This window comes from Rhipicephalus microplus, unplaced genomic scaffold (genome assembly GCF_043290135.1).
Source record: "Rhipicephalus microplus isolate Deutch F79 unplaced genomic scaffold, USDA_Rmic scaffold_23, whole genome shotgun sequence".
NCBI lineage: Eukaryota > Metazoa > Arthropoda > Arachnida > Ixodida > Ixodidae > Rhipicephalus > Rhipicephalus microplus.
Window position 1 is genome coordinate 7,646,101 of NW_027464596.1, and position 17,417 is coordinate 7,663,517.

The 17,417-nt window shown below is 47.9% G+C and overlaps 1 protein-coding gene across 1 annotated transcript in view; it reads left to right on the forward strand.

Annotated features, from left to right (window-relative positions):
• The window catches only part of LOC119170255 (uncharacterized), a 56,879-nt gene that overhangs the window by 9,733 nt on the left and 29,729 nt on the right, over positions 1-17,417 (forward strand). The window contains exons 2-3 of the mRNA XM_075884105.1: positions 16,234-16,441; positions 16,993-17,142. Of these exons, the coding sequence (XP_075740220.1) occupies positions 16,234-16,441; positions 16,993-17,142 (358 nt within the window). The remainder of the gene's footprint in view (positions 1-16,233; positions 16,442-16,992; positions 17,143-17,417) is intronic.

Consider the following 17,417-nt stretch of genomic DNA (forward strand, 5'->3'; position numbering starts at 1 on the left):
CCATTTGCTATAGACCCTTTCACTGTTTACCACACAGACCATTGACCACTTCCGGTATCGTCCACCGATGTGCTTGAATAGCATAGGTGGGCAAGAAGAGAGTTAAGAAATAGCCCGCTGATTTTCTACACTTTCGTTCCATTATTTATTCAAATAGAATCAAGTAAATGTTCTTTTCAGCTACATAAAAACTGCGAGATGGCCTTGAACATTAGGTACGTTCTTTTTACCTGAAAAACTAATGAGAGACTTTCCTTAACCTTGAAAAAACGTGGAAATGTCCTTTCGGTTTTGACATTACGAGCTGGTAAATGAGGTGACCAGAAGTTTTTTTTCTTTTTGGCGTTCAACGGTTGCAATTTTGAAACCATCTATAGTGGGAGCGCGTGTGTTGCAGTGGTAAATTCCCCTTTGTTGCCCTCCGCCAAAGCGCAGTGCTCCAACGCAGAGTTTGTGAGTCACTCCGAATCCGCCATTGGATGACGCCACGAGCTGGACAAGCATTTCCGAAAAGCTAATCTAACAAAAGAGTAGAAAAAGCTCGTTAGTCACGTTTTTGTTGTGGAGTAGATGATAGAAGACGAGGACGCCCGAGTCGGTGTGACAATGCAATTCTAAGGTCCTCCATGACAATACCATGTACGACGTTTGACGCGACGCAAGCCTCATTTTGTCGACAAGAAACCGCGTACTCTATCGATTTAATGCTTTCAGGTTATAAAAATCATATAATGGTTGTTTTAATGTGGTATCTGTACTTTCCCTCTGAGTGCTAGCTCATTAATTGGCTTCTTGCGTATCAGTTTCTGTCGTTCCTTCTTCAAGTCTAGGTGAATTCGATACCGTACCATACTATGGCCACTGCATCGTACCTTGCCAACCACTTCCACATCCTGCACGATTCCTGGGTGTGCAGTCATTATAAAGTCTATTTCGTTCTTATTTTCGCCATTAGGGCTCCTCCATGTCCACTTGCGGTTTTCTCGTTTTCGGTAGAAGGTATTCAAAATCCGCAAATATTGCGTTCTGCGAATTCTACTAGTGCCTCTCCTCTGGCGTTTCTAGTGCCGATGCCATAATCTCCTACTGTCTGGTCTCCAGCCTGCTTCTTCCCTACCTTTGCTATAAAGTCGCCCATCACTATAATATACTGTGTTTTTACCTTACTCATTGCCGATTCCACGTCTTCATAGAAGCTTTCAACTGAAGCGTCATCATGGCTGGATGTAGGCGCGTAAGCCTGTACTACCTTCATCTTGTATTTTTATTTAGTTTAATTACGATACCTACCACCCTTTCATTATTGCTATAGTATTCCTCTATGTTGACAGCTATGTTTCTGTGAATTAGGAACCCCACTCCCAGTTCTCTTCTGTCTGCCAAGCCCCGATATCAAAGGACGTGCCCATTCTGTAGCACCGTATAGCCCTCATCAGTCCTCCTAACCTCACTGAGCCCTATTATATCCCATTTAACACCCTCTAGTTTCTCGAATAGTACAGCTAGACGTCCCTCACTATATAATGTTCCAGCGTTAAACGTTGCCAAGTTCGGGTTTCAATGGCGGCCTTTCCGGATCCAGAGATTCTTAGCACCCTCTGCTGCGTTGCAGATCTCACCACCGCCGTGGTAAGTAGCTTCGCAGCTTCTGGGGACTGAGGGCCGTGAGTTATTTGACGTATGCATGTGGGAGGTAAAGTACTGAGAGGGAAAGTACAGGAATTCAGAGTGTCACTGCAGAACAGGTACTCGGCTCTTAGTGAGGAAACCAACCTTAGCGTAGATACAATGAATGATAATCTGACGAGTATCATTACGGAGTGTGCAGTGGAAGTTGGAGGCAGGGTAGTTAGACAGGACACTGGCAAGCTTTCCCAGGAAACGAAGAACCTAATTAAGAAGCCTCAAATCATGAAAGTCTCAAGTACAACAGACAAAATAGAACTGGCAGAGCTTTCGAAGTTGATTAATAGACGTAAAGTATGCGATGTAAGAAGGTATAACAAGGAGAGAATTGAACACGCTCTCAAAAATGGAGGAAGCGTCAAAGCAGTGAAGAGGAAACTTGGGATAGTCAAAAGTCGCGTGTATGCACTAAGGAACAAAGAAGGCAAAATACCTACCAATATGGATAGGATAGTTAAAATAGCGAAGGAGTTTTACAGAGATCTGTACAGTAGCCGAGACGACCGCGACCCTAATGCTATAAGAACTAGCAGTAACCCAGTTGACACCCCACCAGTAATGATAGAAGAAGTCAGAAAAGCTTTGGAGAGCATGCGAAGAGGCAAAACTGCTGGTGAGGATCAGGTAACATCAGATCTGCTGAAAGATGGAGGACAGATTGTGTTAGAAAAACTAGCCACCCTGTTTACGAGGTGTCTCCTGACGGGAAGGGTACCAGAGTCTTGGAAGAACGCTAACATCATCTTAATACATAAGAAAGGAGATGACAAGGACTTGAAGAATTACAGGCCGATCAGCTTGCTCTCTGTAGTATACAAGCTATTTACAAAGGTAATTGCTAACAGAGTAAAGAAAACATTAAAATTCAATCAACCAAAGGAACAAGCAAGATTTCGAACAGGCTACTCAGCAATTGACCACATTTACACTATCAATCAGGTAATAGAGAAATGCTCAGAGTATAACCAACCACTATACATAGCCTTCATACATTACGAGAAGGCGTTTGATTCAGTAGAAATATCAGCCGTCCTGCAGACACTGTGGAAGCAGGGCGTAGATGAAGTATATATAAACATTCTGGAAGACATCTACAGGGGATCAACTGCCACCATAGTGCTGCATAAAGAAAGCAACAGAATACCAATCAAGAAGGGTGTAAGGCAGGGGGACACAATCTCCCCAATGCTATTTACCCCGTGCTTACAGGAGGTTTTCAGAAGCCCAGAATGGGAACAGTTAGGGATAAGAGTTAATGGAGAATACTTTAGTAACCTGCGCTTCGCCGATGACATTGCATTGCTGAGTAACTCAGGGGACGAATTGCAACTCATGATTACGGAGTCAGACAAGGAGAGCAGAAAGGTGGGTCTTAAAATTAATCTGCAGAAAACGAAAGTAATGTACAACAACCTCAGAAAGGAGCAGTGCTCCGAGATACGTAATAGTGCTGTTGAAATTGTAAAAGACTGTCTACTTAGGGCAGGTAACAACCGCAGAGCCTAACCACGAGATTGAAGTAACTAGAAGAATAAGAATGGGGTGGAGCACATTCGGCAAGCACTCTCAAATTATGACAGGTAGATTGCCACTATCCCTCAAGAGGAAGGTATATAAGAGCTGTATCTTGCCGGTACTTAGCTACGGAGCAGAAACCTGGAGACTTACAAAGAGGGTTCAGCTTAAATTGAGGACGACGCAGCGAGCAATGAAAAGAAAAATGGTAGGTGTAACCTTAAGAGACAAGAAGAGAGCAGTGTGGATTAGGGGACAAACGGGGGTTAAGGATATCATAGTTGAAATAAAGAAGAGGAAGTGGACATGGGCCGGGCATGTAGCGCGTAGACAGGATAACCGCTGGTCATTAAGGGTAACTAACTGGATTCCCAGAGAAGGGAAGCGGGTTAGGGGGAGACAGAAAGTTAGGTGGGCAGATGAGATTAAGAAGTTTGCGGGTATAAATTGGCAGCAGCAAGCACAGGACCGGGTTAACTGGCGGAACATGGGAGAGGCCTTTGTCGTTCAGTGGACGTAGCCAGGCTGATGATGATGATGATGATGATGAGGAGGATGATGATGATAATGATTGTGGTATCTAGCAATATCAGCCGCGTATTGTTGTGTTCAAACGTTTGCGGTGAGCTAAAAATAAGTAAAAACTGAACTTGTACGGTCGTGTCATCGAAACTTTCCTAGACTTTTTGAGTCATGTCCTCCACGCCGCGGGAACACGACACGCTGACTTCACCGTGAGGCAGTAAGTTCAGCTTTAACCACTGCGCGTCAATTTGAAGTGCTCGCCTCGTGTTTAGACGCGAAGCAGCTCTTTGAAAACCTGTGTAACGCTGTACCTCCGTCCGCACTGCGCTCCCCTGGCCGCAGATGTTGGGGCGGTGCCAAGTAGGTCACGCAGTTCTCGAAATGCACGCGTTGACGTCACCTTCTCTCCCAAGCCTGTCATCACTCGCCGCGTGTCACCTCTCTCGCTTTTCTCTCTCCACCGCCAGCAATGTTCGAGCGCACATTGAGCGAACAGTCTTTTTGCGATGACTTACAGAAAACCCAACCCGCCTCCCGTTTTTTGCGTTTAAAACAAATATTCACTCGAGTAAACGCTACGCTATACCGAGTTTCACTTCAAACCATTCTTCCAGCACCCGCGTCCACGCCCGTTTCAACGGGGTCAATGGCATGAGCACCGCTGCTGCTTCGCATTCCATCAGGGTTGCCTTCAGAGAGGCGGTCCATAACTTTTTCCAGCTCTTGTTTTATGTTCGATTTAACTTTCGCGAACCCGGCGGAGTATTGGGTTCCCCGACATGACTTTCCGGGGAACGGGTACAGCTTTACACGTGGAGAGCATCTCTTGGTATTGTCTAAACTGTTCTGGGAGTCCATGACACAACAATATCTCAGACCTCGCTGGTGCTTCCATGGCTTGGTTTGTTTCATCACGATAAGGCAACTTCGCACAACGAGATTCTCATTCCAGCGCGCCAAGTTGACGGCACGGCACCGAAGTTCTCCGCACCGACTACAGAACGCGTTCTGCGCGTGTCGCACGTCCTCCTGTTTCGGCAAAACGCACTTAGGGTGCCTCGATGCGATCGCCTTCCTAGGGTGAGGACAGCCACGTCGTCTGCTAGCGCAACCGCCATTATCTTGAATCCGCCGGTCGCGGGGAGCGCCTCGATAGCGGTGGCTCCTGCTTACAGTAGGCGCTTGCATTCTACTTCAGCTTCGATATTCATTCCTTTGCCAAAGTAGATGATAAGCGAGAGTGAACATTCAGTGACGCGTCCGCTAGTTCGAGAGGATTAGCGAAGGTATAGAGATTAATATTCTTTCTCTTATAATAAAAGCTGACCACGGTGGGCAACTGCTCGTCTTCGTAGTTGCACCGTCGCCGCGAGCTTTCTGTCGTCGCGCTCACATATAGACATAGCGGAAAGTAAGAGAAATATGCTAAAGTAGATAGCCGCTGTGTATATAAGTACGAATGCCCGGCATCCTTACTACCATTGTCACTATTACGCGCCACCTACATGATTACATGATGGCAAACTCTGTCATGCACTAGGTAATCAAAACAAAGACACGCGATGGAGTACAATCATTTAATACCGTTACGCAAAATATATCACAGACAAGATGATTATGAACTGTGTGCTTAATTCCGTCGAGTTTTTTTTTCTCATGCGTATGCGCATATAGGATACAAAAAGGCCTTGCTGTTAAGGTAGACTAACACCAGCCCAAGTTTTGCTTCTGTGACCTCCGGCGTGTGAGAATGGTTTCTGACGTAAATGTATGCGTAGCCTCAGTCTTGTGTAGGTGGCTACCAGCATCTTGCCTATTTCTTCCTTATGTTCTGCGCTAGTACTCAGGCATGGCCGGTCTACCTTCGCAAGGTATTCTGTCAGAGAGCGTAGTGGCGACTTCATCGTGTGTACATTGTTTGTACACCACACAATAACGCCCATGAAGTGCTCCTCATAGTTCTTCAGAGTGCGGATCACTTCCCTGCTCGGATAAATCAAGTTTCGTCTATCACTCACATATTCCTTGAGAACTGTCAAAGAAGCATATTCATTGCTGGCTGCACAAAGGAGGGCATCCTTGCACTGGGAACAGGATACGGACTTCAAAACGCTTTTCAGGATGTAGCCTCCAAGATAGTACAAAATGCAGCATTCCGTTGCCATCTGCTCCTCAATCAACGAAATCTCGGAGTCGTCTATTTCTTCATACAAGTTTTCTGAGTGCTGCATCTTCGCTTTAGAAAGAAGTTCGACGAGGTAGTCTCGATCATCAAGCTCATGGCTTATTGTCCGCGGTGTATGTAGAAATTGGCTCACGCTCACAAGCCTCAGAGCACATTTGAAATCATATGCTGTTGGCACTGTCTTCATTATGCGCACAACAGAAAACATATTTTCGAGGCAGTCTTGAAGTAACCTGCGCGTTAGGAAAAACTCGTAGCCTTCATTGCCCAGAAAGGCTCCTTGAAGGCGAAGAACAACTGTCGTAGAAATGAGAAGCCCGGCTTAGGATGGTTTCCACTGAGCCGTGGCGCCCATCTTCATTCCTTTGATTGTCTCTGCTGCAAGGCGCAGGGTGCTCAGAGCAGCAGAATACTTGTCCATATTTCGGTGGCTTAGAGCTAAAGTGGGACGGCGTGATGACATCAAAGCGTACCACTTCGACACTAAGTCCATGAACCACACTGTCGTTTCGGCAGCTGGGTCAAGCAGCCCTTTTTTTATTAGAAATCTAACAGCTGGTGCGGCTTCTGTGAAAAATTGGAGAGCTACTCCAACCTTCACTTTTGTGAAGTGACCGCAGCTCACATGAACCTTGGACAGGGCATGTGCGACCTTAAGCTCTCTCTCTGCGTCGTAGTCCACTACCACCTGGACGTGCACTAGTTTCACGTATTGTGACGGTAGCTTGTTGTCACGCACGGAGACATCAATCAGTTTGAAGACTTTGGAGCCTAAAGTTGCCCTCTCAGGTTCTTTAACACATGAGCTGCGTCAGCAGTAAAAAAAAGCTCTTTGCCTCCCAAACATGGATGCTGTACTGAGCAGACGGTAGTGGAATATCTGTGGCTTGAAAACCCAAACTCTCGCCACATTGCTCGATTTGCTGAACCCATGTCACATGTGACTGCTCGGACTCTGAGAGAAATCTGGCTATAACGCTGGACGACGTCGAGCACATAGTCTTTGAGCAAGGCACCATGGTATCGTCCAGTTAATTCATATCCGATCACCTATGAGCGGTAACCTGCTTCTACCGCTTAATAATTCCGCCCAACATGAACACCAAAGCGTGATTAGCGGGTTCCTCTGGCTTTGAAGGAAGTGTTATACCTCCAAAGATAATGTCTTGAGCTCGGTCCGATTCAAAGGCTGTAGCTATTTCCATTTCGTCAAGAAACAGCACGCAGTCTTTCTCCACGTTTTCCATGGTTTCGGCCTTGCACTTCATCACATAATAAAACTTCTTGGAGAATTCCTGGAAGGAATTTCAATCCCTGGATCCTCAGCGCCAACGTCCTGCTAGATGGGAGGGGGTAACGCAACTTCCTCAGGGTCTCGTATCCGGTCCTTCCGCAAGCGAATTCAATTTTCAAACCTTGTTTAACTGTCTCAACAGACCTGGTGTGATCCTGGGTACTGTTTTTAGAAAGAGCACAAACCTGTTCTGAATTCAAGAAGGGTATATTTCTTTCAAAATTCTCAGCCTTACTTTCAAGCTTATAGACTTGCTTTCTGAGGTTCTGGATTGTGTTCGTAGTGATGCTGTGATGTTCTCTAAGCGTGGCGTATTTTCTTTCTATGTCTACCAACTGCTTTTTCAGCTGAGCATAGTCTCTTTGTGTCTCACTAACTGTGGGAGTTTCATCAGTCGAGTTTGCTATTCTGATGTTCAAAGCTTCGACACCTGGGCTGTTCACTTCCATGTTGTCCGTTGACGTTTCTTGTAATACCGCTTCAGATGACTCAGGGAGCATTTCCACTATGTCTGATGTGGCGTGAGGTACATCGGCAGGGTCGCTCACCTCTTTGTGGTTTAACCTTGGCACAGGCAGTGCTCTTTCCCTCGGTGGCTTTCGCTTCCTCGGAGCAACTGGATGCAAAAAATGTACAAGCCAATTGTGACATCATGCACTAGGTTCAGGGAAAACGCTAGGTTTTAGGGATTCAAAATGAAGAAGAGAAAAAAAAAGAGAGAGTGCGAAGAATATGGTAAAAATGCAGGGGGAGAAAATGACAGCAGCCATGCTTTTCAGCCTGAGTAGGTCGTTATAGGGGCGTTTCTGAGAAAGCTTAACGCTGTAAATAGTCTAAAAGTTCCTTGCTCGCAGCTGGTGTGTAGGTGTCACGTGGTTCACATGTGCAGCTCACACGTGTACGTAGAAATATAAGTGCGTAAGGATGAAAGGTGGGGTGTTGGAAGCTTTCTGGGAAAAGACCGTTTGCGGAAAAAGTGACGCAAGTATGAGGGAGGACACGTAGAAACAGTGATTGTTAAAAAAATGTAGATAAAAATAAAAAGGAAATAATAACAACAACAACAGTAGCAATAATATAATAATAATAAAGAGAAAACAGAGATTGGAACGGAGAGAAGACAATGGTAAAATATATCACAATATCATGGAGGTGGCATAACTATTAGTATTTCGTACCGTACAGCTCTGGTCTCAGTAGCAGTGCCATGGAAATGTTAGCTTTTTGTATATATATATATATATATATATATATATATATATATATATATATATATATATATATATATATATTGCCACAAGCATGGAACGAGGTTTAGCCACGCCAATGCGAGTATGTGCCATGGTGTGAAAGAAGAAGAGGACGGTTGGTGTGTGCTCGTGCTCTAACGTTCGGTTCGGTTCGGCTCGACGTCCAGTGCTGCTCCTGTGAACAGACGTTGTGGTCGTTCTGTGATCACGTGACATTTTCTGGTGGAGGTGCTGGGTAGTGTTGTTATGCACTGCAATCAGCAGCAAGGTCCCGACACTAGCCGCGACTTGGAAGAACCAGCTGACCTACGGCGTAGCAGGCGACAACTAGGCCTACCTCCTGAATTCGGACCATTTCCTCAACTCGGCAGTACTATGGCTAGTGCGGGAACGCAAACCCAAGAAACATCAACGCTGCCTCCTCCATGGTTCTTCAACGTCCCGCGTACTCCGAAGCCGTTCCACGGTGACCCTTATGAGGACGTCGACGACTGGCTTGACGACTACAACCGTTGCGGCAGCGTCAACGAGTGGAACGAGCAGCGAAAGCTTCGGTACGTCTACTTTTATCTCGAGGACTCTGCGCGCACTTGGTTCGAAAACCATGAAGCCACTATGACAACCTGGCCAGAGTTTTGCAACCAGTTGCGAAATACTTTCCGAAGCTCTGACCGAAAGGAGCAAGCGGAACGGCCCCTCAATTCCCGAAACCAGCGTCCGAACGAGAGTGTTGCCATGTTCGTTGAGGACATGACGCGGCTGTTCAGGCGAGCCGACTCTTCAATGACGGAAGAAAAGAAGGTGCGCCTCCTAATGCGGGGAGTGAAGGAGCAGCTGTTCGCGGGACTAGTGCGGAACCCTCCCGGCACTGTAGAGGATTTCCTTCGCGAAGCCACGACAATGGAGAGAATGCTAAGGCAGCGTTCGTACCAGTATGAACGTCCTGGCAGTCTTTCTTCAGTGTCGTCGGTCCTACAAACACCTGACGTCACGACTGTAAAAGACCTGACGGAGCTCGTGCGCAGTATTGTACGCGAGGAGCTTCAAAAGCTGCACGTGCTGTCTTCTCCGCCCCATGTTGCTGCTTTAACGGATGTCGTTCGCGAAGAGGTCCGGCAGCTGGTGCACCCCATGACGACTCTGCGTGCAGCCGAAGTCCAACCCATGACGGCCCCGCGTCCAGCCGAAGCTCCGCTATTAACGTACGCGGAAGCACTGCGTACTCCTGCACCGGCTGTTGGCTATCCGTCCCGTCCGTCCACCCTGCAGACGGCACCGTCGTTCTACTCGGGACCACCGCAGTACGGCAACCCACCCCTTACACGGAAATCCAGTGTATGGCGTGCTCCCGACAACCGGCCTCTATGTTATCACTGTGGTGAACCAGGTCACATCTACCGTGAGTGCGCCTACAGGCACATGGGTCTTCCCGGCTTTCGTCCGGATGCTCGTCGACCCAGAGATGGTGAGCGGCCCCGTGCTATCGCCGAATACTTGGCAAGCCAACGATCCTCAACCCTTCCGCGTCGCCAATCCCGCTCACCATCTTCACGGCGTTCCACGTCACCTGGCCAACAATCAACCTTTGCGGACGTCCTTGCAGGAAGATCACCTAGATCCACAAGCCCGCGCCGGGGAAACTAAGAACAGCGACCTCTGGGGGTGAGGCCGCTGTTGATCGACCGTTACAAGACCCTCCCCCGATTTGCCTGCCGACATCCGACGACATTCTTTCACCGACGTGCGCCATCGACGACAAACAGGTCTCTGCTCGTATCTCTGTTCTTGTCGACAACCACCCGCTGACCGCTCTGGTAGATACGGGTGCCGATTATTCTGTTATAAGCGCTGACCTCGCTGCACAGCTAAGAAAGGTAACGACACCTTGGGGACATGGAACCAACCTCCGGACTGCGGGAGGTCACCTATTGACACCGCTAGGAATGTGCACTGCCCGCCTCCGAATTCGTGAGTCGACGTACATTGTTTCCTTCGTTGTATTGCGCGAATGCTCCCAAAACCTGATTCTCGGAATGGATTTTCTCCGCGAGCATGGAGCCATTATTAACCTTCGCGACCTGCTCATAACGTTATCTAACGACCATACAGCCCTACGAAAGGATGCAGTTGCGCCGACCACAACACTTCGAATTGCTGACGACACCATCGCACTGCCGCCGCGAGCCAGTATGTTCGTAACGGTGGAGAGCGACTGTGACAACAAGAGTAGTGGCATCGCGGAAACTAACCTCTCGATGCTCTTGGCTCGGCAGATTTGTGTCGCGCGTGCTGTCGTCAAACTGAAACATCGGAGGACTCAGCTTCTGATCACGAATTTCGGCGGCCAGTACCAACACTTAGCAAAGCGAACAGCAATCGCGAACTTTGAAGCCATCGATGACGCAGAATGTTCCACTATCGCTCCGATTGCCACTGCTGCCGAAGGTAACACTGGTATAGCCAGCACGGTTGACGTGAATTGCCAGCTATCCTGTGCGCAGGAACAGCAGATACGCATGATTTTACGTACGTATAGTGATTGCTTTGCGTCCACCTCCAAAATCAAGCAGACACCAACCGTGAAGCACCGCATTATAACGGACCCTACCGAACGGCCTGTACGACAGCACGCCTACCGCGTGTCGCAGAAAGAACAAGAGGCAATACGTTTTCAAGTGAAACAGATGCTCGACGACGACGTCATCCAACCCTCGAACAGTCCATGGGCGTCACCCGTCGTACTTGTTAAAAAGAAAGACGGCACTCTTCGATTTTGCGTCGATTACCGGAAGCTCAACAAAGTGACGAAGAGAGACGTCTACCCTCTCCCACGCATAGATGACTCACTGGATCGACTTCGACATGCCCGATATTTTTCCTCAATGGATTTACGCAGCGGCTACTGGCAGATCGAGGTCGATGAACGTGACAGGGAAAAAACAGCATTCATAACTCCCGATGGCCTCTATGAATTCAAAGTGTTACCATTTGGATTGTGCTCTGCACCGGCAACGTTCCAAAGGATGATGGACACCGTCCTGTCCGGTCTGAAGTGGGAATCCTGCCTCGTGTATTTAGACGACGTCGTTGTTTTTTCCAAAACATTTGAGCAACATTTACAACGACTTCAGTCCGTCTTCGTCGCTATTCGATCTGCAGGCCTATCTCTAAAACCGGAGAAGTGTCATTTCGGCTACGAAGAACTAAAGTTCCTCGGCCACCTTATCAGTCACGATGGCATTAGACCAGACCCAGAAAAGACCATGGCTGTTGCTGCATTTCCTCCACCTTCGAACAAACGGGATTTGCGCCGGTTTTTGGGTCTCTGCGCCTACTACAGGCGCTTTGTCCAGAGCTTTGCCAACATCGCTGAACCCCTTACCCGTTTAACGAAGGAGGATACTCCTTTCGTGTGGGGTCCAGAGCAGAGAGCCGCTTTTTCCCAGCTTCAGCAGTGCCTTCAGAGTGAACCCTTACTAGGGCACTTTGATGAAGATGCCATCACCGAACTTCACACTGACGCAAGCAACATCGGTCTTGGTGCAGTACTCGTCCAGTGGCAAGACGGCGCTGAACGTCCCATCGCTTATGCTAGCCGCATTTTGTCATCTGCGGAAACTAACTACTCGACCACGGAGAAGGAATGTCTTGCTGTTATTTGGGCGATAACAAAGTTCCGACCGTATCTGTATGGCCGTCCATTCAGAGTAGTTACGGACCATCATGCCCTCTGTTGGCTGGCCAATCTCAAGGACCCTTCAGGGCGCCTCGCGAGATGGAGCTTACGCCTTCAAGAATTTGAGGTTACAGTCGTCTACAAGTCGGGCCGCAAGCACACTGATGCTGATTGCCTTTCGCGCGCACCCCTCGCGACGACATCGAGGAACGATGATACCGATGGCCATTTTCTTTGTGCAGTCAGTGAATCTGACTTGGCCCAACAACAGTGGAATGATTCAGAGATCCAACAACTTATCAAATACCTTCAAGGTCGCAGCTCGAATCCACCATCGGCATTTGCACGTTCAGGGTCATTTTGTCTCCGCAACGACATCGTCTACAAAAAGAACTTCGAACCTTATGCGACTGAGTACCTCTTCGTCGTTCCACCAGGGCTACGTGCTGACATTTTATCTGCCTGCCACGACGAGCCTTCCTCCGGCCACCTAGGATTCGCACGTACCCTTGCCCGGATTCGGACTCGCTACTACTGGCCAAAGCTCACCCAGGATGTCAAGCATTACGTTAAAACATGCAATCATTGCCAGCGCCGTAAAGCCCCACCTGTGCGCCCTGCTGGTTTATTACATCCTATTGCACCCCCGTCACAACCGTTTGAACGAATCGGCATGGACTTGCTTGGGCCCTTCCCGAAGTCACATGATGGCAACCGCTGGATCGTAGTCGCTACTGACTATTTAACGAGGTACTGCGAAACGAAAGCCCTACAACGAGGCACCGCCAATGAGGTTGCGTATTTTTTTATCAACAACATCGTCCTCCGCCATGGAGCGCCAACAGTTCTTATCACTGACCGTGGAACAGCCTTTACAGCCCAATTGATGCAAGACGTTACGAGACTTAGTGGAACAGCTCATCGCAAAACAACCGCATACCATCCACAATCCAACGGTCTGACGGAGAGATTAAACAAGACGCTCGCTGACATGCTATCTATGTACGTCGACCGTAATCACAAGAACTGGGATGCAATTTTGCCATACGTAACGTTCGCTTACAACACTGCGGTTCAAGAGAATACGGGTTTCACTCCATTCCGGTTGCTTCACGGCCGAGAAGCAATTACGATGCTTGATGCCATGCTGTTGCCTGACACGACCGATATTACTACTGATGCGAACGACTTTCTCCGGCTCGCCGACGCGGCCCGCCAGCTTGCACTCAAGCGGATCCGAAAACAACAACGAATCGACTCGCAGAGGTACAACTCACGTCATCGCCATGTCATTTACCAACCCGGTGATCTGGTCTGGCTGTGGATCCCCGTTCGCAAAAGGGGCCACTCGGAAAAGTTACTTCACCGCTACTTCGGTCCCTATAGAGTACTACGGCGCCTCACAGATGTCAACTACGAAATTCTGCTTGAAGACACAGCTCAGCGATCTCGATGTTCCCAGCAGCCCGACATTGTTCATGTGTCACGGATGAAGCCACACTACCCCCGAGACACCTGACACTGCTTCTTCACGCGTCTTTGTGCGTGTACGCGACTACTTTAACTTTTAATCGGCATTGGTCATCGGGGTGGTACTTTTTTTCGAAGGGGGGGTGATGCCACAGGCATGGAACGAGGTTTAGCCACGCCAATGCGAGTATGTGCCATGGTGTGAAAGAAGAAGAGGACGGTTGGTGTGTGCTCGTGCTCTAACGTTCGGTTCGGTTCGGCTCGACGTCCAGTGCTGCTCCTGTGAACAGACGTTGTGGTCGTTCTGTGATCACGTGACAATATATATATATATATATATATATATATATATATATATATATGTGTGTATATATATATATATATATGTATATATATATATAAAGATGTGTTTTCGAGCGCCCACCATTACTTTGATAACGAAGGTGAGCCCTCATACTGAATAAGACACTGCACACGGTGGAAAGTGCCTACCTTTGAATGGGAAAAGCGTTGGTACAGCATTTGGTTTCAGCTTCTTCCATCCATCTCCCCGCTTTTGCTAAAAAACAGCATTCTTCAAAGTGCGCGTGTACGAAAAATTGACGTTGTTAATGTACGTGATTTGTTCCTTCAAGCAATAAGAATGAAGGACGACAAATCAATGAAATCGAACAAACTGCACGAATACGGCACGACTTCCGCACAGGAGCATAACATAGAGGTGCCATTCTCCTAAAGTATTTCACCTACTTCCGTTACAGATATGATAAGCTAGAATAACTGTCAAAACTGCATAATAATTTTCCTGCACGACATAACGTATAAAATACCTTTATAAACAACACTGTGAAACACAAGCATAGTGCTTCACATGTTTTGAGCTCTCAGATTGATGATGATGATATGTGGGGTTTAACGTCCCAAAACCACTATATGATTTTGAGAAACGCCGTAGTGGAGGGCTCCGGAAATTTAGACCACCTGGGGTTCTTTAACGTGCACCCAAGTCTGAGTACACGGGCCTACAACATTTCCGCCTCCATCGGAAATGCAGCCGCCGCAGCCGGGATTCGAACCCGCGCCCTGCGGGTCAGCAGCCGAGTACCTTAGCCACTAGACCACCGCGGCGGGGCAGCTCTCAGATTTATTCCTCACACTGCTATGTAGGCGCAACGATAGGTAGTGAAAAATTTCGTTAAAATAAGCGCGATGCGCCTCAGATAGTTACAGCCCTCGTGGTTCAGAAAGATTGGTCGTATTTTCCAAGCCTGTGTCTTAGTTAATTATATCAAGTGAAAAAAAAAGGAGCTGTAAATGCACTGGAGGTTCCATATGTTGGTCCCCGCTGTAAAAGGCTACGTTGCCACCAATCTGAACACATAAAATATCAAGTCTGCGTCTTAGAAAGAGTGGTGCAGACACGCTGGAATATGTATTTCACACGGCTGCGAATCAGGTACTCACATTGCATATACAGGTATGGTTCGTCGGCTGCCACTTGTCCCGCTTGGTTTTAGCGGTCCATAGGAGCCGTCTTTTTGGGTCTCTGGGAAAGGAAAATATTCTGCAGCCATTTTTAGCATTGTTACTGCATTGCGGAAAGCAGCACCCAGGCATTCTGCGCAAAGACGGCGTGAAAAGTGGTGCTTTCCGTGTCGAGCGAGAGAGTCGGCGCGAGCGGAAAGCAAGAAAATGGCGTCGGAGCTCCCCGAGAACCGGTTGTGACGGCAACTGCTCCGTCAAAGAGTGGCTCCACCCAAAGCGGGGGCGTGCGCATCAAGGCACCCTAAACGCACTAAGTTTCCTGCGCCCTCTGCCGCGCCTATCCTCAATTTCTGCGGAGCTTGTCGCCAGCGCCCGGTGCGGAACTTTCATCGCTACGCAAATTTAAACTTTGGTTCCCTATAGAAACCAGGTTTACTTCCGCATGCATGTGGTCTCTTTGAAATTTCAATGGGGAGGTCTTTGCCGTAATACTGCAATAACTTGTTAACCACAAGCGTGATATTTGTATCCTTTTGAGTCACCTAGTTAACATTTCCCCTATCGCCGACCCAAGCTGTTTTAGGTTCCGCGACGAAGTGCTGATCATTCAAAAAGCTACGTTTTTGAAAAATCGTAAATTGTTCCACCGCCCTAGAAAACACGGCAAGCGACTGCGAAAGTTTACAACCGAATCGACGAAAAAAGAAATCCGAATCCGTGTATTATCAGCACAAGTGGCAACTCCGCAAGTGGCTTTTCGACGTTATTTATTACTTATCTTTTCATTAGGATTGAACCCATCAGCCACCAGCCTCTCGAGGTATCGCTAAGTCTCGCCTAATATCGTAACGACCCCTGACTCTGGTGACATATCAGTTTTTCTCCTTAAAAAGAATCCGATACGAGTTTCGCAAGAAATAATCTCCGACGGAATGGACACTCTACCCATTGCAGAAATTGGAGCGAGAGGAACAACAGGGAGATGCTCACATCGACTCCATCTGAGTGTTCAGTAAAAACCGATCAGGTAAAGGAAATTCGCTTTAGGCAAGAACATGATCCGGCTAATCCTAGTCCACTTGTTTTTCACAGGGGGGGGGGGGGGGGCTGCGTTTAGTGATAGCACTAATGGTGACATCACGCACAGGTATTCGGGCTGCTACACGCTCTTCGCTCTGGCAAAGGAAGGCCTGAGTCCCGAAGAGAAGTGGCTGCCACCCATGCGAATTGTTGTCAAAGACCTTGGCAGTGACATGATAGGGCTACTGATCGACATCGCCTACCACATTCCCCTTCTTGAACTTGTAGGACAGCACAACATCGGAGAGGTGCTCGATCTCGCCGAAATGCTACAGGTCAGTTTAGGTACGAGATGTAACTCCTTTTTCATCATCGTCATCAACAGCATCAACAAAGCTTGTGCAGTTGCGTGGTGCACGTATTGCATTACAGAAGCAAAGTGGGCACTTCGTTACCTCGCTTTATGGAATACGGTGTGCTAAGAAATCGGCTCTTCTACTTGCAGTGGATGCCACGGGAAAGTTTCAAACGTCGAATGTGGTCAGCACGAAGGTAGCGGCATGGTTCAATTGCTTGCCGAGTAGCCAAGCATGGCAGGCGAACAGGAGGGCCATAAGAACGTAGACATATAAAGCTATTGTGTTCACTCGTGAAGTTCAAGCTTAAGCTCGTACCAAAATCTTCATTGAAGGGGTTGGAAGAATGGCCGTGTACATCAATGCATGCGCGTGCGAAAGAAACCTGGCGATCAAAGTTCATCCGATCTGCCACTGCGCAAAATGCCTCATAATTTTAAAACCATTGTTTGAGTTTCGGTATATAAAAACTCCTCATTAAAATGCACAACACCACACAGTATTCATCTGGTGTGCTTTGAATGCTGCAGCTAAGCCACCTACTCAACCACTGCGTGAACTTCCTCAAGCGTGACAACCAGCCGGAGAGCTGCATAGACAATTACCACCTGGTGTCCAGTCACGGCTACAACCACCTTGCCAACGAAGCCTTTCGCTACCTGCTTCGAAACTTCGATCAGGTAAGTGCGCATGGACTTGAATCACCTGCAACAACTTATTACCTGATGAAAGTAGCAACTTCAAAGTAGACAGAAAAATGACGAATTTTCGCATCCTATCATTCCTGATACCGTTGTAGTAAGCACGACAGAAATGCGTTGACAATTGGAATAAGAAGTTCTTGTTGAAACTTTGGTTCCAGCGATGTTTTTTTTTTGTCCGAACACTGCTCGTGGATTCTCTGGGGTAAACGGAAGCAATTCCGCGTCAGCGAGACGAACACAACAAGTAGTAT